The sequence below is a fragment of the Mesoplodon mirus genome (genome assembly GCF_964341445.2).
Source record: "Mesoplodon mirus genome assembly, chromosome: 2".
In the NCBI taxonomy this organism is placed as follows: Eukaryota; Metazoa; Chordata; class Mammalia; order Artiodactyla; family Ziphiidae; genus Mesoplodon; species Mesoplodon mirus.
In genome coordinates, this window is record NC_138977.1 from 57,514,987 (window position 1) to 57,537,500 (window position 22,514).

General features: G+C 43.2%; 1 protein-coding gene across 1 annotated transcript in view; it reads left to right on the plus strand.

Moving 5' to 3' along the window:
* Positions 1–16,991, plus strand: part of HKDC1 (hexokinase domain containing 1) — a 47,417-nt gene extending 30,426 nt beyond the window's left edge. Inside the window, exons 13-18 of the mRNA XM_082645257.1 lie at positions 8,837–8,932; positions 9,109–9,208; positions 10,600–10,783; positions 12,719–12,874; positions 13,378–13,611; positions 16,060–16,991. Of these exons, the coding sequence (XP_082501383.1) occupies positions 8,837–8,932; positions 9,109–9,208; positions 10,600–10,783; positions 12,719–12,874; positions 13,378–13,611; positions 16,060–16,207 (918 nt within the window). The 3' untranslated portion in view covers positions 16,208–16,991. The remainder of the gene's footprint in view (positions 1–8,836; positions 8,933–9,108; positions 9,209–10,599; positions 10,784–12,718; positions 12,875–13,377; positions 13,612–16,059) is intronic.
* The last annotated feature ends 5,523 nt before the right edge of the window (positions 16,992–22,514 follow it).

The window sequence follows — 22,514 nt, forward strand, 5'->3', positions numbered from 1 at the left end:
TCTTAGAACTGCTTTTGCTGCATCCCATAGGTTTTGGGTCGTCGTGTCTCCATTGTCATTTGTTTCTAGGTATTTTTTAATTTCCTCTTTGATTTCTTCAGTGATCACTTCGTTATTAATTAGTGTATTGTTTAGCCTCCATGTGTTTGTATTTTTTACAGCTCTTTTCCTGTAATTGATATCTAGTCTCATAGCATTGTGGTCGGAAAAGGCACCTGATACAATTTCTATTTTCTTAAATTTACCAAGGCTTGATTTGTGATCCAAGATATGATCTATCCTGGAGAATGTTCCATGAGCACTTGAGAAAAATGTGTATTCTGTTGTTTTTGGATGGAATGTCCTATAAATATCAATTAAGTCCATCTTGTTTAATGTATCATTTAAAGCTTGTGTTTCCTTATTTATTTTCATTTTGGATGATCTGTCCATTGGTGAAAGTGGGGTGTTAAAGTCCCCTACTATGATTGTGTTATTGTCGATTTCTCCTTTTATGGCTGTTAGTATTTGCCTTATGTATTGAGGTGCTCCTATGTTGGCTGCATAAATATTTACAATTGTTATATCTTCTTCTTGGATCGATCCCTTGATCATTATGTAGTGTCCTTCTTTGTCTCTTCTAGTAGTCTTTATTTTAAAGTCTATTTTGTCTGATATGAGAATTGCTACTCCAGCTTTCTTTTGATTTCCATTTGCATGGAATATCTTTTTCCATCACCTTACTTTCAGTCTGTATGTGTCTCTAGGTCTGAAGTGGGTCTCTTGTAGACAGCATATATATGGGTCTTGTTTTTGTATCCATTCAGCCAATCTGTGTCTTTTGGTGGGAGCATTTAGTCCATTTACATTTAAGGTAATTGTCGATATGTATGTTCCTATTCCCATTTTCTTAATTGTTTTGGGTTCGTTATTGTAGGTCTTTTCCTTCTGTTGTGTTTCTTGCCTAGAGAAGTTCCTTTAGCATTTGTTGTAAAGCTGGTTTGGTGGTGCTGAACTCTCTCAGCTTTTGCTTGTTTGTAAACATTTTAATTTCTCCATCAAATCTGAATGAGATCCTTGCTGGGTAGAGTAATCTTGGTTGCAGGTTTTTCTCCTTCATCACTTTAATTATGTCCTGCCACTCCCTTCTGGCTTGTAGAGTTTCTGCTGAGAGATCAGCTGTTATCCTGATGGGGATTCCCTTGTGTGTTATTTGTTTTTTTTCCCTTGCTGCTTTTAATATGATTTCTTTGTGTTTAATTTTTGACAGTTTGATTAATATGTGTCTTGGCGTATTTCTCCTTGGATTTATTCTGTATGGGACTCTCTGTGCCTCCTGGACTTGATTAACTATTTCCTTTCCCATATTAGGGAAGTTTTCAACTATAATCTCTTCAAATATTTTCTCAGTCCCTTTCTTTTTCTCTTCTTCTTCTGGAACCCCTATAATTCGAATGTTGGTGCGTTTAATGTTGTCCCAGAGGTCTCTGAGACTGTCCTCTGTTCTTTTCATTCTTTTTTCTTTATTTTGCTCTGCAGCAGTTATTTCCACTATTTTATCTTCCACCTCACTTATCCGTTCTTCTGCCTCAGTTATTCTGCTATTGATCCCATCTAGAGTATTTTTTATTTCATGTATTGTGTTTTTAATCGATGCTTGATTCATCTTTAGTTCTTCTAGGTCCTTGTTAACTGTTTCTTGCATTTTGTCTATTCTATTTCCAAGATTTTGGATCTTGGAAATAGAATCTTGGATCATCTTTACCATCATTATTCTGAATTCTTTTTCAGGTAGACTGCCTATTACCTCTTCATTTGTTAGGTCTGGTGCGTTTTTATCTTGCTCCTTCTCCTGCTGTGTGTTTTTCTGTCTTCTCATTTTGCTTATGTTACAGTGTTTGGGGTCTCCTTTTTGCAGGCTGCAGGTTCGTAGTTCCCGTTGTTTTTGGTGTCTGTCCCCAGTGGCTAAGCTTGGTTTAGTGGGTTGTGTAGGCTTCCTGGTGGAGGGGACTAGTGCCTGTGTTCTGGTGGATGAGGCTGGATCTTGTCTTTCTGGTGGGCAGGTCCACGTCTGGTGGTGTGTTTTGGGGTGTCTGCGGACTTTTTATGATTTTAGGCCACCTCTCTGCTAATGGGTGGCGTTGTGTTCCTGTCTTGCTAGTTGTTTGGCATAGGGTGTCCAGCACTGTAGCTTGCTGGTCGTTGAGTGAAGCTGGGTGCTGGTGTTGAGATGGAAGATTTTCGCCGTTTGATATTATGTGGAGCTGGGAGGTCTCTTGTGGACCAGTGTCCTGAAGTTGGCTCTCCCACCTCAGAGGCACAGCACTGACTCCTGGCTCCTCAATTTGGGATGATTTGTTGTCTATTCATGTATTCCACAGATGCAGGGTACATCAGGTTGATTGTGGAGCTTTTTTTTTTTTTTTTTTTTTTTTTGCGGTATGCGGGCCTCTCACTGTTGTGGCCTCCCCGTTGCGGAGCACAGGCTCCGGATGCGCAGGCCCAGCGGCCATGGCTCACGGGCCCAGCCGCTCCGCGGCATATGGGATCCTCCCAGACCGGGGCACGAACCCGTATCCCCTGCATCGGCAGGCGGACTCTCAACCACTGCGCCACCAGGGAGGCCCGATTGTGGAGCTTTAATCCACTGCTTCTGAGGCTGCTGGGAGAGGTTTCCCTTTCTCTTCTTTGTTCTCACAGCTCCTGGGTCTCAGCTTTGGATTTGGCCCCGCCTCTGCATGTAGGTCGCTGGCGGGCGTCTGTTCTTCGCTCAGACAGGACAGGGTTAAAGGAGCAGCCTCTTCGGGGACTCTGGCTCACTCAGGCCGGGCGGGAGGGAGGGGCACGGAGTGCGGGGCAAGCCTGCAGTGGCAGAGGCCAGCGTGACGTTGCACCAGCCCGAGGCGCGCCGTGCGGTCTCCCAGGGAAGCCGCCCCTGGATCCCGGGACCCCGGCAGTGGCGGGCTGCACAGGCTCCCGGAAGGGCGGTGTGGACAGTGACCTGCGCTCGCACACAGGCTTCTTGGCGGCGGCAGCAGCAGCCCCAGCGTCCCACACCCGTCACTGGGCTCCGCGCTTTCAGTGGCGACTCGCGCCCGTCTGTGGAGCCCCTTTAAGCAGCGCTCTTAATCCCCTCTCCTCGCGCACCAGGAAACCAAGAGGGAAGAAAAAGTCTCTTGCCCCTTCGGCAGCTCCAGAGTTTTCCCGCACTCCCTCCCAGCTAGCTGTGGCACATTAGCCTCATTCAGGCTGAGTTCTCGCCGCCAGCCCCAGTCCTCTCCCTGCGCTCTGACTGAAGCCCGAGCCTCAGCTTCCAGTGCCGCCCGCCCCGGCGGGCGAGCAGACAAGCCTCTCGGGCTGGTGAGTGCCGCTCGGCACCGATCCTCTGTGCGGGGATCTCTCCGCTTTGCCCTACCCAGGTACGTGGGGAGTTTCTTGCCTTTTGGGAGGTCTGGGGTCTTCTACCAGCGTTCAGTAGGTGTTCTGTAGGAGTTGTTCCACGTGTAGCTGTATTTCTGGTGTATCCTCGAACTCTTCCATCTTCTCAAACTGAAACTCTATACCCATTAAACAATAAATCCTCATTTGCCTCTCTCCCAGCCCCTGGTAACCGTTATTTTACTCTCTGTCTCTATAAATTTGACTATTCTAGGTACCTCATATAAGTAGAATCATAATAGTATTTGTTATTTTGTGACTGGCTTATTTCACTTAGCATAATGTTCTCAAGGGTCATCCACGTAGAATTTCCTTCCATTTTAAAGCTGACTGATATTTTATTGTATGTATACACACTATTTTTTTTTTTTTTTTTTTTTTTTGCGGTACGCGGGCCTCTCTCTGTTGTGGCCTCTCCCGTTGCGAAGCACAGGCTCCGGACGTGCAGGCTCAGTGGCCATGGCTCACGGGCCTAGCTGTTCCGCAGCACGTGGGATCTTCCCGGACCGGGGCACGAACCCATGTCCCCTGCATCGGCAGGCAGACTCTCAACCACTGTGCCACCAGGGAAGCCCAGAAAAAACTTTTGACAAAATTCAACACCCATTTATGATAAAAACTCTCCATAAAGTAGGCATAGAGGGATCTTACCTCAACATAATAAAGGCCATATATGACAAACCCACAGCCAACATTGTTCTCAGTGGTGAAAAACTGAAACCATTTCCACTAAGATCAGGAACAAGACAAGGTTGCCCACTCTCACCACTGTTATTCAACATATTTTTGGAATTTTTGCCACAGCAATCAGAGAAGAAAAAGAAATAAAAGGAATCCAAATCAGAAAAGAAGTAAAGCTGTCACTGTTTGCAGCTGACATGATACTATACATAGAGAATCCTGAAGATGCTACCAGAAAACTACTAGAGCTAATCAATGAATTTGGTAAAGTAGCAGGATACAAAATAATGCACAGAAATCTCTTGTATTCCTCTACACTAATGATGAAAAATCTGAAAGAGAAATTAAGGAAACACTCCCATTTACCATTGCAACAAAAAGAATCAAATACCTAGGAATAAACCTACCTAAGGAGACAAAAGACCTGTATGCAGAAAACTATAAGACACTGATGAAAGAAATTAAAGATGATACAAACAGATGGAGAGATATACCATGTTCTTGGATTGGAACAATCAACATTGTGAAAATGACTATACTTCCCAAAGCAATCTGCAGATTCAATGCATTCCCTATCAACCTACCAATGGCATTTTTCACAGAACTAGAACAAAAAATTTCCCAATTTCTATGGAGACACAAAAGACCCCGAATAGCCAAAGCAATCCTGAGAAAGAAAAATGAAGCTGGAGGAATCAGGCTCCCTGACTTCAGACTATACTACAAAGCTACAGTAATCAAGAGAGTATGATACTGGCACAAAAACAGAAATATAGATCAATGGAATGGATAGAAAGCCCAGAGATAAACCCACACACATATGGTCACCTTATCTTTGATAAAGGAGGCAAGAATATACAATGGAGAAAAGACAGCCTCTTCAATAAGTGGTGCTGGGAAAACTGGACAGCTACATGTAAAAGAATGAAATTAGAACACTCCCTAACACCATACACAAAAATAAACTCAAAATGGATTAAAGACCTAAATGTAAGGCCAGTTGCTGTCAAACTCTTAGAGGAAAATATAGGCAGAACACTCTATGACATAAATCACAGCAAGATCCTTTTTGACCCACCTCCTAGAGAAAGGGAAATGAAAACAAAAAGAAACAAGTGGGACCTAATGAAACTTAAAAGCTTTTAGACAACAAAGGAAACCATAAACAAGATGAAAAGACAACCCTCAGAATGAGAGAAAATATTTGCAAATGAAGCAACTGACAAAGGATTAATCTCCCAATTTTATAAGCAGCTCATGCAGCTCAATATCAAAAAATCAACCCAATCCAAAAATGGGCAGAAGACCTAAATAGACATTTCTCCAAAGAAGATATACAGATTGCCAACAAACACATGAAAGGATGCTCAACATCATTAATCATTAGAGAAATGCAAATCAAAACTACAATGAGGTATCACCTCACACCAGTCGGAATGGCCATCATCAAAAAATGTACAAACAATAAATGCTGGAGAGGGTGTGGAGAAAAGGGAACCCTCTTGCACTGTTGGTGGGAATGTAAATTGATACAGCCACTATGGAGAACAGTATGGAGGTTCCTTAAAAAAGTAGAAACAGAACTACCATACGACTGAGCAATCCCACTCCTGGGCGTATACCCTGAGAAAACCGTAATTCAAAAAGAGTCATGTACCACGATGTTCATTGCAGCACCATTTACAATAGCCAGGACGTGGAAACAACCTAAGTGTCCGTCGACAGATGAATGGATAAAGAAGATGTGGCACATATATACAATGGAATATTACTCAGCCATAAGAAGAAATGAAATTGAGTTATTTGTAGTGAGGTGGATGGACCTAGAGACTGTCATACAGAGTGAAGTAAGTCAGAAAGAGAAAAACAAATACCGTATGCTAGCTCATATATATGGAATCTAAAAAAAAAAAAAAAAAAAAAAAGGTTCTGAAGAACCTAGGGGCAGGACAGGAATAAAGATGCAGACGTAGAGTATGGACTTGAGGACACAGGGAGGGGGAAGGGTAAGCTGGGATGAAGTAGGAGTGGCATGGGCATATATACACTACTACCAAATGTAAAATAGCTAGTGGGAAGCAGCTGCATAGAACAAGGAGATCAGCGTGGTGCTTTGTGACCACCTAGAGGGGTGGGATAGGGAGGATGGGAGGGAGACGCAAGAGGGAGGAAATATGGGGATATATGTATATGTATAGCTGATTCACTTTGTTATAAAGCAGAAACTAACACACCATTGTAAAGCAATTATGCCCAAATAAAAATTAAGAAGAGGGCTTCCCTGGTGGCGCAGTGGTTGAGAGTCCGCCTGCCGATGCAGGGGACACGGGTTCGTGCCCCGGTCTGGGAAGATCCCACATGCCGCGGAGCGGCTGGGCCCGTGAGCCATGGCCGCTGAGCATGCGCATCCGGAGCCTGCGCTCCGCAACGGGAGAGGCCACAACAGTGAGAGGCCCGCGTACCGAAAAAAAAAAAAAAAAAAATTAAGAAGAAAAACAACAGCTAGAAATAGAACTACCATGTGACTCAGCAATTCCACTACTGGGCATATACCCTGAGAAAACTATAATTGAGAAAGAATCATGTACCACAGTGTTCATTGCAGCACTATTTACAGTAGCCAGGACATGGAAACAACCTAAGTGTCCATCATCAGATGAATGGATAAAGAAGATGTAACACATATATACAATGGAACATTACTCAGCCATAAAAAGAAACAAAATTGAGTTATTTGTAGTGAGGTGGATGGACCTAGAGTCTGTCATACAGAGTGAAGTAAGTCGGACAGAGAAAAAACAAATACTGTATGCTAACACATATATATGGAGTCTTAAAAAAAAAGTTTCTGAAGAACCTAAGGGCAGGACAGTAATAAAGACGCAGATGTGGAGAGTGGACTTGAGGACACAGAGGGGGGAGGGATGGGCTGGGACGAGGTGAGAAAGTGGCATGGACATATATACACTACTAGATGTAGAATGGATGGCTGGTGGGAAGAAGCTGCATAGCACAGGGAGATCAGCTCGGTGCTTTGTGACCACCTAGAGGGGTGGGATAGGTAGGGTAGGAGGGAGATGCAAGAGGGAGGGGATATGGGGATATATGTATATATATAGCTGATTCACTTTGTTATATAGCAGAAGCTAATGCACCATTGTAAAGCAATTATACTTCAGTAAAGATATTGAAAAAGAAATTAATACACATGGGAAGGGGGAGCTGTGTGCAGCTGTCCATGGTCCTGAATGATCCAGGGCACAGGTGCACCTCCTGACCCAGGACACTGGGCCTTCAGGCCTCTCTCCCAGCAGTTCTGACAGGTTCATGAAAACACAGCTAAGAAGGAGGGGAGACCAGTGGACAGCTGGGAGCAAAGCCACTGATGGCTGGGGAGAAAAAAGAGACTTAAAAATTGAAGTATAGTTGATTTACAATATTATATTAGTTTCAGGTATACAACATAGTAATTTAATATTTTTATAGCTTATACTCCATACAAGGTTATTATAAAATATTGACTATATTCTCTGTGCTGTACATTACATTCTTGTAACTTATTTATTTTATACCTAGTAGTTTATACCTCTTAATCCCTTTCACCTATTTTGCCCCTCTCCTCACCCCTCGCCCTTCTGGTAACCACTAGTTCCCAAAAGAGAGACTTAGGTGTGGTACATATATACAATGGAATATTACTCAGCCATAAAGAATGAAATTGGGTCATTTGCAGAGATGTGGATAGACCTGGAGACTGTCATACAGAGTGAAGTAAGTAGAAAGAGAAAAACAAGTATCGTACATTAACGCATACATGTGGAATCTAGAATGAACTGGTTTGCAAGGCAGAAATAGAGACACAGATATAGAGAACAAACATATGGACACCAAGGTGGGGAAGTGATGGAGGGGGATGAATTGGGACATTGAGATTGACATATATACACTAATATGTATAAAATAGGTAACTAATAACCTGCTGTATTAAAAAATAAAATTCAAAAAAAATTAGAAATACTTTTTCTTGGTATTATAAAAATTATACATGCTAATTTTAGGAAAATTAGAAAATATAGGCAAACAAAAAGGAGAGACTAAAAGGTACCAGTAATCTTGTACCCAGAGAGAACCACTGTCAACCCCCTGATGTATGCATTGTTCCAGGCCTTTTTCCAGATTTGAGTGTGTGTGAGTTTTAAAATAATAATAGAATAATTCACCATCTATATTTGTTTAATGTGAGTTCACTTAACAGTGTATGGTGAGCATCTTTCTCTAACATCTAACGTCTCTTAGAGCATTATGCTTTTATGGTTGTAGAGCATTTCCTATATTGATGTACAAGATGATAGACCCATATTGTTGGAATGACAGGATGCCTCTAGTTTTTCCTGTGAAACAATGCTTTGATGAACATTTTGCAGCTTTATCTTTAATCACAAAGATGTGATTGATTGGGTAAATTAGAACTGGCCTTTGTTCTGTGCAGTCATGGCCAGGGAACATGCGTTGACCCTTGATAAATATGAATTGCTACAATTATTCCCCAGCAGTAGACCTTGTCTGAGCATCATGCTCTGTGGCACCTCTGGACCCAGTGTTAGGGCTACAGTTGGAAGCACAGTCAAAAGCATTTGACTACCAGTCAGCTATAGTGCCTTGCATCTGTTTGATGCTGAGATTGTATAGTGGTCCCAGCAAACTATTGCACAAATGAATTTGCCCTCCTTTCTTACAGGGAACACTCATTGAGTGGACCAAAGGCTTCAAGGCTACTGACTGTGAAGGGGAAGATGTGGTGGACATGCTCAGGGAAGCCATCAAGAGGAGAAATGTACGTTATGGTGTTAAGGCTCATGCCTGACCTTGCCCCTTCCCCGAGGCCCCTCTGCTCTGCCATCCTATACCCAGCCCTGTGACTCTGGCCTCTGCCCACATCAGGCTGATGTGCCCCTCCTGAGCCTGTTTGGCTTGCACATCCTACTTATAGTAGAGCTGCTTCCTTTGCAGGAGTTTGACCTGGACATAGTTGCAGTTGTGAATGACACAGTGGGGACTATGATGACCTGTGGCTATGAAGATCGTAATTGTGAAGTTGGCCTGATTGCAGGTAAGTGATCAGGCATGTCCTATTGGCCTACTCCCATCTGATCTTCTAGAGGTTCCCTTTTAACATAGTGAAGGTCAGGGGGCCATTGTTTCATTACGTAGAGGTTCTGAAGCCAGCTTTGTCCAAAGTAGAGACAAAGTTAAGATTGGGAGTCCAGGTGTCCTAATTCCCAAGTCTTTACTTAACATCTTTTTCCCTAAGGGTCCTAAGCCAAGGTTTTCCTTTCTGTTGAGGAAGGAGAATAACATAGAAAGAGGGGACTTTCAAATTAGCGCCTTGGGGCAGATTATTCTGGGAGGAAGGAGACCACAGTTGGATCAGGTTGGCACGGAACTGAGGGAGCTAGATTTTCATGTTGGCTCCAACATGCACCTTCTCTGTTCTCTGACCTCTTCTGGCTGTCAGTATGCACAGGATGGAGAAGAGTTGGAAGGAAACCTAGGAGAGCAGAAGGGAGTGGTCTGAGGTATGATGTAGGCGTTTTAAGGGTCTTTTGGAAAAGTCTGGCAGTGATTAAGGGCAAGGGTCGATTCCAGGGGGATACTCTAACAGGTGAGGGGACAGGTGGTATTTGAACAGGTGGAGACAGGGGTAATGGGCATTCTCAGTGACAGGCACAGGTTAAGTAATCACAGAATCTGGGAAAGTTGTTCCAGCTGGTTGTCTGGGCTTCCTGAGTTTAAGTAGTACATAGAACAGGAGATGGGGATATATTGAGATGTCTTCAATGCCAACTAAGAGGTTTCATCTCACTCCAACACTTACCTACTTTGTGACCTTGGGCAGGTTGCTTATTCTGTCTGGACTTGAGTTTCCTCATCTGTGGGAAGGGCTGGGCTAGATCTAGGAGGACAAAGAGGTAAGATTTGTTTGATTGATGATAATAGTTGCCTGGACTGTTGTGTTGAGAATAGTTCTGAGACCAGGTCATGGACAAAGGAGAAGAGGGTGGCTTTCAGATGCCAAGTGTCTACTTCTCCAAGACTAGATGATTCCTCATGGTCCCTTCCAGCTCTGACTGCTAATTCTGTGACTGCTTGGAGCTTACTTGGTGTGCCTGTGGCTTATCAATAATCATGAGGAGAAGGAGGAGGAAGATAATGATATCACAGCTACCAATTCTATGTGGAGGAAACTTACGAACATCATCTCATTTTTTTTTCTTTATAACAAATCTATAAAGCAGGTATTATTTCCTTTTTGCAGATGAAGTAATTGGCTCTCTGAAAGATGAGATACTTGCCTAGGGTCACCCAGCTATGAGTGTAAAGCTAAAGTCCACACCCAGTTGTATCTGACTCCAAACCTAAATTCCTATCTACTGTACCCTGCTGGCTCTTTAAGATGTAGTGGTGTCTTTTGAAGACTAAAGTCCCATCTTGACCTTTTAGGAACAGGCAGCAACATGTGCTACATGGAGGAGATGAGGAACATTGAACTGGTGGAAGGGGATGAAGGGAAGATGTGCATAAACACGGAGTGGGGAGGATTTGGAGATAATGGCTGCCTAGATGACATCCGGACCCAGTATGACAAGGAGGTGGACGAGGGGTCCTTGAATCCTGGCAAACAGAGGTGAGGAGGGCAGATGTGTGCACTTATGCAGGTTGTGCAGTGTACGACTTCAGCAGATCTAAGGGGGCGCCATTTTCATGTTACAGACACCATAGTTTGTATATTTATGACAACTCTCCATCAGATGTTAGTGAAATGTCTTATTTGAACAAAAGCATAAAGTTATGACAAATTTCCAACAAAGAGAAAGAAGGTGAGCCTTTTTCTAATCACCACAATCTACCATAAGGTTTAGTGGTGGCTGTGGCAGTGAGGCAGAGGTTGTCAAAAAGTCCATTCACTGTGGACTGGGTGTCACAGAGCTGGGACATGGTGACTTACTGGGCCCTCTCAAGATGGGCTTCTAGTAGGTCCAGTTTAGCGGTCAACATCCTTAGTCTTTCAAGAGCAGGCTGCCAGGTTGGTGATCTCTGTTGTTCTGGGGGTGGGGAAGTGGCTGCAGGTGATGGATGGGAGTCCTGGTTCTCAGCCATGACGTTGTGTTCCAGCATGGGTCACAATCACTTTGTGAGGTGTATTCCGATTGATAACCGTACTAAAAATACTGAAAATAATGATGGTTTAAAAAAAACACAAAACAGTACATTTTCACTTGCATTCTCACATACCTTCTTGAATAGGAGAGAAAGGGGTAGACAGGGATAGAGCTAGCATATGGTGGATTGATCATTAGCCTGAGCCCATCCATTATGACAGGGGTTGGCAAACTTTTTCTGTAAAGGACCAGATAGTAAATGCTTTACTGTCAGGCCATACGGTCTTTGTCACAACTAAACCCAGTGTCTTACTATATAAAATAAGATGAAAATGTACATTTATCCTGATATCCAAGTGGAAGAGTTGAGCAGATAGGAAATGTAATGGGATGCCTGGGCCACAGGTGCCTTGCTGACTGTTGAACTGAGAAAACTCAATAGGAAGAGGCTTGACAAGACCAAGACCAGCCCTGGTGGTCCCTCATCTTCCTTTGGCACTAGTCTTTGTAAGTGGGAGGCAGGTGAATTGTGGTAAGCCCAGCTGAACCAGGGACCAAAACACAAGGGACCTTAACAAAGGGCCTTATCTCTAAATCGCAAGTTGGGGCATCCAAGTTTTATGTCTGAATCCACTGGAAGCTCACGTTTTTGGAGTGAGAGTTTAAGGGGGCAACATACTTGAATTCACCTGCTGTCACCATTATTTGTCTAAGTGTTAGTTCTTTGGACTGATGAGGTCCTGAGCAGTTAAGAGAACACAAGTCCCGCACGTGAGTCTCAGGCACACTCAGATTTCCATTTGACCCTGCAGGCAGTGGCAGTCCAGCTCTGCATCATCGTTACTAATACTGTCACACATAGCTGGGCAGCGTGCCTGATCAGTGCCTGTCAGTTGCAAAGCTCCTTTTTCTCTTGCACCTTCCACCTTGGAGCTCACAGCCTGATAGAAAGGGGGAAGGGAGCTAACATTTTGGACCACCCTTGGTGTGTGCATACAGTTTAAATGTGTTATCTCATGGAACAGAAGCTCTAGTGGAACAGATTTCTTCAAATACAAAGCCAAGGAGAGCTAGCTTTGGGACCAGGAAAGGGACTCACTTTAGCTTAGTGTCTACTGTGCACCAGACGGTTGCCTCCCAACAGTCTTGTGGGGTCAGGGTTTTGCTCCCTGTTTTATAGATGATGGTTTAAAGTGCTTGCTCAGGTCATGCAGCTAAGGTGTGGCAGAGCTGGGACCTAGTTCTTGCTCAATATGGCTCCAAAGCCTGGTCTTCCCACATCATACTGTCTCCTGCATGCACTTCTCTGGGCCTGCTGCCCACTCTGACCCACTGCAACCCAGGCAGCTGGTGGATGCCAGTGGCATGCCTTCCACACTCTGACTCGTGATCCTTTCGGGAACCACTCAGCAGCACTGATTTTCCTGCCTTCGCCAACCTCATCCCTCTTCTCTAAACAGATACGAGAAAATGACCAGTGGGATGTACCTGGGGGAGATCGTGCGGCAGATCCTGATTGACTTGACCAAGCAGGGTCTCCTCTTCAGAGGGCAGATTTCAGAGCGTCTCCGGACCAGGGGCATCTTTGAAACCAAGTTCTTGTCTCAAATTGAAAGGTGACTCATGATCAATTTCACCTGCTTGATGTGACAGGCCCTATGTTGGATGTGCCGCGGTCACACCAGGTTCCGGCAGATTTGAAATTTAAAAATAAAAAGAGTAAGGGCCTGGCTGGGCATAGGGTTGCCTCCTGGGGTTGCTCCCTCTCTCCAGCTGTATCAGGACCACAGCACCCAGCTGAGGGTCCAGCAGCCTGTCTGGGCCCCGAGGTTCCTAAATGGTTACACAGGAATTAGCTTAGGCTAAAAAATGATCCTCTTTTGATTCTGAAAAGATGATGTGCTCACACTTTATTCTTTAAAGATGATGGGACTTCCTGGGGGTGGCAGACCTTCTTGAATCTCAGCTTCTAAGGCATCCTGCTCCAATCTTACCATTGCTTGGATCATTTTCTTCTCCCTCCTGCTTGAGCATCTAGGGATGGGGGCCCGTGAGCCCTGCGGAGCAGGTTCTAGGGCGCCAGGAATAGGTCCTGACATCCTGCTCTGCTTGCCTGCAGCGATCGGCTGGCCCTCCTCCAGGTCAGGAAGATCCTGCAGCAGCTTGGCCTGGACAGCACGTGTGAGGACAGCATCGTGGTGAAGGAGGTGTGCGGAGCTGTGTCCCGGCGGGCGGCCGAGCTCTACGGCGCTGGCCTGGCTGCCATCGTGGAGAAAAGGAGGGAAGACCAGGGGTTTGAGCACCTGAAGATCACCGTGGGTGTGGATGGCACCCTGTACAAGCTGCACCCGCAGTGAGTGCTCCAGAGAGGCAGGGGTGGGGATGCTGAGGCTGAGTGTGGACCCTGGTGAATCTGACAGACAAAGTGCAGGCCCTGGGGGCTCTGCTTCCTAGTGCTATGATGTGGGGTGTTCACCACCCTCTCTGAACTCCAGGCTCCTCATCTGTAACAGGCAGGCAGTAATAATCTCTACCTCCTAGGCCTGCATCAGGATTGAGTGAGTTCCTACATGAAAAGTGCTTTACACAGTGCTCAGTAAATACAAGTAATTATTATTAACACAGTCTCACCTGACCTCACAGGGAGCAACGAGAACTGACTGTTTTGCACAGTACAGAGCATGTGACAAGTATGAGCTCAGAGTCAGGAGGCAGAAGGATTAAGAGTGAGTTTGAATCCTGGCTCCACCACTTAGAAGCTGGGGGGCCCAGAGCCAGTTTCTTACCCCCTTTGACCCTAATTCTTTATCTCTAAAATGGTGACAAAAATCATACCTACCCCATAGGTTGTCAGGAGAATTAAGTCAAATAGTGTCTGTAGACTACGTGGCACATCAAAAAGATGGCAATGAAAGCTTTTATTTAGTGTTTTATATTTTGTTTTGGCAATGAAGAAAGGTATTAGCAAGCTTATAAAAATTTCCAATTATGCTGAAATGTATACATAAACATATTATTACTGTAATCCTTGATCCTTAGCCCTTCTTGTGATGCTGACTAATTATCCAGAATAACTGACTAATATCTTTTCTTGGTTTTCCCCTTGGGGGTCACATATTTTTGGTGTGGTTCCTACAAGCCTCTTCCTTTGAACCAAGACCTGACCAAGGGACAGAAACCACATGATCATTTCAATAGGTGCAGACAAAGCAGTTGATAAAATCTAGCACCTTTCGTGATCAGAGCACTCAACAAACTAGGAATAAGGGAGCTTCTTTAATCTGATAAAATCATCTATGAAAAACCCACAGCTGACATCATACTTACGGGTGAGACACTGGATGCTTTTCCCTTAAAATTAGGATCAAGACAAGGATGTCCACTCTTGCCACTGCTGTTCAACATTGTACTGCCTCCAGATGGTGTGTGTTTTTGTCTCTCAGTCAAGTTTTGATTCAAGGGAGAGGCTTATAGGAACCAGACCAAAAATATGTGACCTCAAGCAGAAAATCAAGGATGAGTCTACACAAGGCAGTTAGGCAAGAAAAAGAAATAAAAGACATCTATATTGGAAAGGCAAAACTAAAACTATCTTTGCAGATGACATGGTTTTGTATATAGAAATCCTAAGGAATCTGCAAAAAACGATTGGAAGGAACTAAGAAACAAATTCAGCAAGGTTTCAGGATGCAAGATCAGTGTACAAAAATCATTTGCATTTCTATGCATTAACAATGAATAATCTGAAAATGAAATTAAGAAAATAACATCAGAAAGAATAAAATACTTAGTAATAAATTTAATAAAAGAAGTGTAAGGCTTGTACATTGAAAACTACAAAACGTTGTTGAAATAAAGAAAACCTAAATAAATGGAAAAATATCCCATGCTAGTGGATTGTAAAACTTAACATTGTAAAGAGAGCAACTTCCCAAATCTTTTTTTTTCTAATTGAAGTACAGTTGACATGCAATATTATATTAGTTTTAGGTATACAACATAGTTATTTGACATTTATATACATTACAAATTGGTCACCACATGTCTAGTAACCATCTGTTACTGTATAAAGTTATAGCAATATTATTGACTATGTTCTCTATGCAGTATATTATATCCCCCGACTTATTTTATAACTGGAAGTTTGTGCCTCTTTATACCCTTCATCTATTTTGCCCAACCCTCTAGTCCCCTCCCTTGTGACAATCACCAGTAGTTTGTTCTCTGTATCTGTAACTCTGTTTCTGTTTTGTTTGTTCATTTGTTTTGTTTTTTAGATTTCACATATAAATGAAATCATGTAGTATTTGCCTTTCTCTGTCTGACTTATTTCACTTAGCATAATACTCTCTAGGTCCATCCATCTTTTTGCAAATGGCAAGATTTCATTCTTTTTATGGCTGAGTAATATTCCATTGTGTATATATATACCATATCTTCTTTATCCATTCATGTATTGATGGGCACTTGGGTTGCTTCCATATCTTGGCTATTGTAAATAATGCTGCCATGAACATAGGAATGCATATATCTTTTCTAATTAGTGTTTTTGTTTTCTTTGGATGAATACCCAGGAGTGGAATTAGTGGATCATATGGTAGTTCTATTTTTAATTTTTTGAGAAGCCTCCATACTGTTTTCCATAATGGCTGCACCAATTTACATTCTCACCATCAACTGATGAATGAATAAGCAATCTATTTTCCATCTATGCAATGGAATATTACTCATAAAAAGGAAGGAAGTACTGATACATGCTACAACTAAGTGCTGATGATGTTTCTCTTTTTCTTTTTTATAGCTTTTCTCGGATATTGCAGGAAACTGTGAAAGAACTAGCTCCTCGATGTGATGTGACATTCATGTTGTCAGAAGATGGGAGTGGAAAGGGAGCAGCTCTGATCACTGCTGTGGCCAAGAGGTTACAGCAGGCACAGAGGGAGAACTAGGAACCCCTTGGGGTTGGGCCGCATGTGCCTTGGATACTGACCAGCCTTTCCTCTGGCAGATGAGTTGGTCAGAGACTAGCAGGCAAGCTTCTGGCTGACTTCACCTTCTGGATAGCCAAAAGAGAACCCCAGGTTCTTGGGTACTCTTAGTATTTTGTTACTGGTTTTCAAGGGCATTAAGTGACATCTCTATTTGGCATGTTTGGACCAAAGATGGGCCAACTTACAAAATCAAAGCATTGGGCCCAAGAGATCCCCTTTTAGCGTCTTTCAGTTGAGACCTGAGCTGTTAGTTCTCTATGGCTTTGGGTCCTGTGGCTGCTGGGCTCGGAAACAAATACACAATCTGCCCATGTGGCCTGGCTGGCTGAATTCCCCACTGGGATGCTTCAGCCATTGCTTGTAGTAGATTGAGCCATCTACTTGTAGATGCACATTTGAGAGGGATAGGGGCTTAATCAACTGGAGATCTAATCTAACTTGTCATTAACTTGTCATGTTGACTTCAAGCGTGAAGAGAGAACAAAAACTTTGGAGTATTCAGCCCCAGGATGAAGAAGCATTGATTGCCAGGGAGGCCTGTAGGAAACTTTTCATGCTTAAAGTGAGTTATATCAGCACCCTGTAGGATTTTGTTTCTCAGTAAACGTGTGTGATGGGGAGGGTGCTGTTTGGGGCACCTGTTATCATTTTACATGTGGTTTTTGTCACTGCTGATGATAGTTGTTTTAAGGACCGTTAGGTATATGAAATCCAGTAAATGAATAAAAATATTTGATTTCCCAAGAATCTGCATGAGGTTTTAATATTTCATCTGGGAGGCTTGCTTGGTAACTTCATGATCTGTTGGTGGAATGAGGGACCCATAGAGTCAGAAGTTGCTGACAGCATCTATTTAGTTCAAACTTCTTACCAACAGGGGAAAAATATATGGAATATCTTCTATAATATCTTTGATAGATGATCGGAATTTCATTTAAATGAATACTTCCTGTGACTGGGCATTTACCACATGATCCTACAGCTATTGCTTTTTTTTTTTTTTTTTTTTGCGGTACGCGGGCCTCTCTCTGTTGTGGCCTCTCCTGCTGCAGAGCACAGGCTCCAGACGCACAGGCTCAGCGGCCATGGCTCATGGGCCTAGCCGCTCCACAGCATGTGGGATCTTCCCGAATCGGGGCACGAACCCGTGTCCCCTGCATCGGCAGGCGGACTCTCAACCACTACGCCACCAGGGAAGCCCTGCTGTGCCATTCTTATTAAATACTTACTGGATGGAGGCATGATTGAAATAAAGTGTTCCAAGAAATTTTTCTTAGAAAAAGTGGAGACCATTATCATGGGAAACAAACTGAAAAGAATAATATTTCAGATCATCCAGGTTGATTTATTCTGATTTATGTACTTATTCCTAGTGCTAATTGTCACCATTTGCTGAAGCAGGATGTTCAGACAGACAGAATGGAGGAGGCTGGAGGAGGGTAAGAGAGACCAGCTGAGACTGGGGACAGATGAGGGGGCTGAGGTTCCCTAGGAAATATTTTTTCATACATTTATGAAACAGGTATGGAGATACTGTTGTGGACAGGTTCTAGATTTACCAAAATGAACTTTTTTGTATTTTAGAGTTATACCTCTCTGCAGAGCTGTTGTGTGGATTTGTTAAAATTATCTTTTTGTATTTTGAGGTTATGCTTCCTTGGGGAAATGTTTCACCTTAACAGATTTTGTCTTAGTCAACCCCAAACCTTGTTGTCCTTGTTATCTTTCCCCAGTTCTCCTGTTCCTCGGTAAGACACCCCCAGCTCCAAGTCCCTCTCTCTCCTGGTTCTGCTGGGGGGTCTCTCCCTTTGCCATCCTACCTGGATGGATGATCTGGCCCAGAGATTCAGGGAGTTGCACCACCACATTCTCCTACAACCTGGTCTTTCAGCACATGTTTGGTAGGTTCAAGGTCACCTGGCCTACTTGTTTTTCAGTTTTGGTCTCTTACAAGAAAGAGAAGCCCCAAGGTATCTATCCCAAGGTATCTAGGCAATCTTGCACATTCTGACTAATTGATAGCATCATAGAATCCTTGAACCAGAACGGAACTGCAGAGAGGGCAGACATCCATTTTGCTGTGTTTGGACAGGCCAGCCCCTGAAACACCCGGGGCAATGGAGGACTAACTTCTTCTCAAAGTTTACTAGGCAAGACCAGCAACCATGCAACCAGGTAAACTGTCCTCATGCAGATCCCACAGACATCCTCTTAGGAAGGGCTTCATGATCATCTACATTTTCTACCCCTGTGGTGTCTCTCTGCCAGTAACCTTTTGGCTTGAAAGAGCTGATGAATATAGATTTAAGAACTAGATTTTCCCCATGATTCTGACCCTCCAGAACAAATGACCTCATTCCCACTTGTCTGTCTTCAGAAATCTTGTTTCCTCTTCTTTCCATTAGCTGGAATGGGCACTCCATGAGAATAAGGACTTGGGTCTCATTTTTCCTGTTGTCCCCAGAGCCTACCACAGTGGCTGGCATTGAGTAGCCATTGGACAATTCTCTAAATGAATGAATGAATAAATGCTAAAACAAGGACGTGAATGGATTATTGCTCTCCTTTGAATCACTCCATTCTTCTTTCTCACCCAGTGGCACGTGGGCCTTATACACAGTAGACACTCTATAAATGATAGTTCAACAAATGCTAAGCCCTGTTCTAGGCACTGAGGGCCCAATGAAATGTAAGGTACCATTCCTGCTTTGTGAGAACTCACAGGCTAACAGGGAAGGAAAGACATATAAATATATGCAGTACAGTATGGTAAACAGGAACAAAATGAACACAATTTGTGACCATGACCTGCATCCTTTAGATCAGGAACTCTCAATCTTTGTGTGTGTGCATGTGCACCGTAAACCCCTTTGGCAATCTTGTGAAATCTATGGATCCTTTCTCAGAATGTTTTTATTTTTTTCACTTTTTAAATGAAATTTTCTTTTTTTTTATTTTTTATTTTTTATTAGTTTCTGCTTTATAACAAAGTGAATCAGTTATACATATACATCTGTTCCCATATCCCTTCCCTCTTGCGTCTCCCTCCCTCCCACCCTCCCTATCCCACCCCTCCAGGCAGTCACAAAGCACCCAGCTGATCTCCCTGTGCTATGCGGCTGCTTCCCACTAGCTATGCATTAAATACCTAGGATTACAAAGGAAGTCAGTGGTAGTGAATTACAGTTATTAGAATATTAAAGTGGTAGTATGGTAATAGATGTGCTTATTTGTTAATGCATTCTATGACAAGTTCCAGCAGGAACCTAATAACAATCATAATTTTCCTGATGAGTGTAAACAGTATTTTGAGACATTTGTAACAACAGCACGTATATGAAAACTTGCATGGTTCCCACTGGAGACAAAGTTACAGGTGCTGCTAAAACTACTGTGGTTTGCTGCCCACATTCATAATGGATGGAGAGGCTAAATTTCAATTAGAGATGATTGAAATAAAGTTGAAACTCTTTCCCAGAGAAGTTTATGAACTCCTCGCTTTGAGAGTCCCCCCTCCCCCCGACCCCTCACCATGGGGCCCAGGTTAATCATCTCTGATCAGAATGTCCTAATAGAACTGGCACATTTAGGGATAGCATCTTAGATGGCAGAGAGGCAGTATGCTTGGATTCAGAAGAACTAGGGGTGCTGTTGAACCCTCCTGAGCTTCAATTTCCTCATGTGCAAAAGGAGACTTTATAACAGCCTAACATGGTTATGTGAACAACACAAGCTAAACTGTGGACATGTGGACAAGCTATGAGCCATTTGTACACGTGTGAGGTGGTGCGTTAAGGTCGGTAACCATTGTTGGGGGCCCGTCTTATGGGTATGATCAACATTAAGGTCCCTCCAAGCCTACTGTCCAAACATATGGCTGGCTAATGACTGGCAACTGGGGGAAATGCATTTCTCACAACCCCTTCCTTCCACCTCTGACATCTTGATATTCCCTCTCTTGCCGTTTCACAGTTGAAATTCCTGGTGAACCATATTTTATTAGAGAAAGGAGGGGACTTGGGAGAGGTTGGGTAATAACAGGGGAATCTGGTAGCTCATATCTGGAGTGAAATAGGAGAGGCGATTAGAAGAGTTGGATTCTTTTCTGGTCCAGCCAGGGAAGGAATGAAGCTGGGAAGACAGTGAAAATACTAAAAAATATCTTCCAGGGTTTTTTTTGTTTTGTTTTTGTTTTTCCTAATGAGAAGGAAAGAGATAGGGAGAAAGGTAGGTTATTGACAATTTGGAATCAGCATGGCTTGAGGGATTGACCTAAAGAACAGGGATGGACTAACAGCACAAAGGACAATTCCAGTGTCTACCACTCACATCATGGTCTCTTTGTGGCCCAGTTCCTAACAAGTCACCTCTGTGGTAGGTAGCATGGTCTAAAGTGGCCTTTCACAAAGTATGTTCAAAGTTTAACTGGATGTTCCCAAGTTCACCAGTTCCTGGAGTCAGTCACCCTTTCCTTTTTTTTTTTTTTTGCAGTACGCGGGCCTCTCACTGTTGTGGCCTCTCCTGTTGCGGAGCACAGGCTCCGTGGCCATGGCTCACAGGCCTAGCCGCTCCGCGGCATGTGGGATCTTCCCGGACTGGGGCACAAACCCGTGTCCCCTGCATCGGCAGGCGGACTCTCAACCACTGAGCCACCAGGGAAGCCACCGTTTCCTTTAATACTTAAATAAGATGGCTTATTTCTCCATCCCACTTACTACAGAGAGGTCTCTCTCCCACCCTAGCAATTCCTGGAGGGAATGCTTATATCTTCCCGTTACTCCTCTAATTCCTGTCTCCAGTTTGCTTCCCCCCATCTTAATTGATCCCACAATTCCTGCAGCTACTTCCTCTCTGTTTTGCCGGCTATGTGGAACTGTCTCTTTTTGATTCCCAAAACACCATTAACTCAAGGCCAGTGGCAGGAACAGACTTAACTAAAGGTTTGGGGATTGTGGAAGGGGACTACGTCACACAATAGGAAACTATTTTACTTTTTTACTTTTTAATTTTTTTTTGGCCATGCCACGCGGCTTACGGGGATCTTAGTTCCCCGATCGGGGATTGAACCTGGGCCCTGGCAGTGAGAGTGCCAAGTCCTAACCACTGGACCACCAGGGAATTCCCAGGAAAAAACTTAAATATGAAATACTAGATATCAAAGTTCTATGACCATCCCTGCCCCAGAGAACTTCTCACTGGCCATCTTTCTCCATAGGCTCTGCTGGCTACATGTTTTATGGATTCTTCCCGGTTTCTCTGGAGACTTCTTTCTCCTCTTCTCTTCTGTGAATTCTGGACTCCTCCATAAAATGAAAACTTCCTATAGTTTTATTTTACAGAGTAAGTGACTCTCCTATGGTCTCAATCCACTCCTAGGGCAGCCCAAGGGACCACACCTTTCCCAAACAAAAAGGCCTGTTGAGGTGTTTGGATGAACACCTTTGAGAGAAATAGAAGGATTTTCTCTCTGAAAGGAATTATTCTGTTCTCTTAGAGTCAAGCTACAACAAGAGTTTTTCCTTGACATATAGTAAATTGCATATATTTAAAGTGTATAATTTGATACAATTTGATGACATCATTACCACAATCAAGATAATGAACATTAACCACCAAAAGTTTCCCTGTGACCCTTTGTAATCCCTGCTTCCTGCCCCTCTCTTCCTCCTTCATACTTGGGTAACTACTGATTTGCTTTGTTTTTAATATAATTTCTTTTGCATTTTTTAGAATTTTATATAAATGGAAGCATACATTGGTACACTTTTTTGATCTAGCTTCTTTCACTCAGCATACTTATTTTGAGACTCACTCATGCTGTTGCAAGTACGAAGTGTCCATTCCTTTTATTGCTGAGTATTCCATCGTGTTAATATACCACAGTTTGTTTATCCATTCACCTTTTCATGGGTATTTGGGTTGTTTCCAATAGCCAATAGTTTTTGGCTATTAAAAATAAAACAGCTATGAACATTGTATACATACAAGTCTCTATATGGATATATACTTTCATTTCTCTTGGGTAAATACCTCAGAATGGAAAAGCTAGGTCATTTGGTTAAATTTTTAGGCAAAAGCCAAATTATTTTCCAAACTAGTTGAACCATTTTGTTTCTTTAAGCTCCACTCATAAATGAAATCATATAGTATTTGTCATTGTCTGGCTTAGAATGTTGATTTCTTTAAAAGTACCTTAGTAGGTTGTCAGTCTCTTAGGACTGATGTTAAGAAAGAGCTGTTCTGGTAATTGTATTGCTGTTGTATT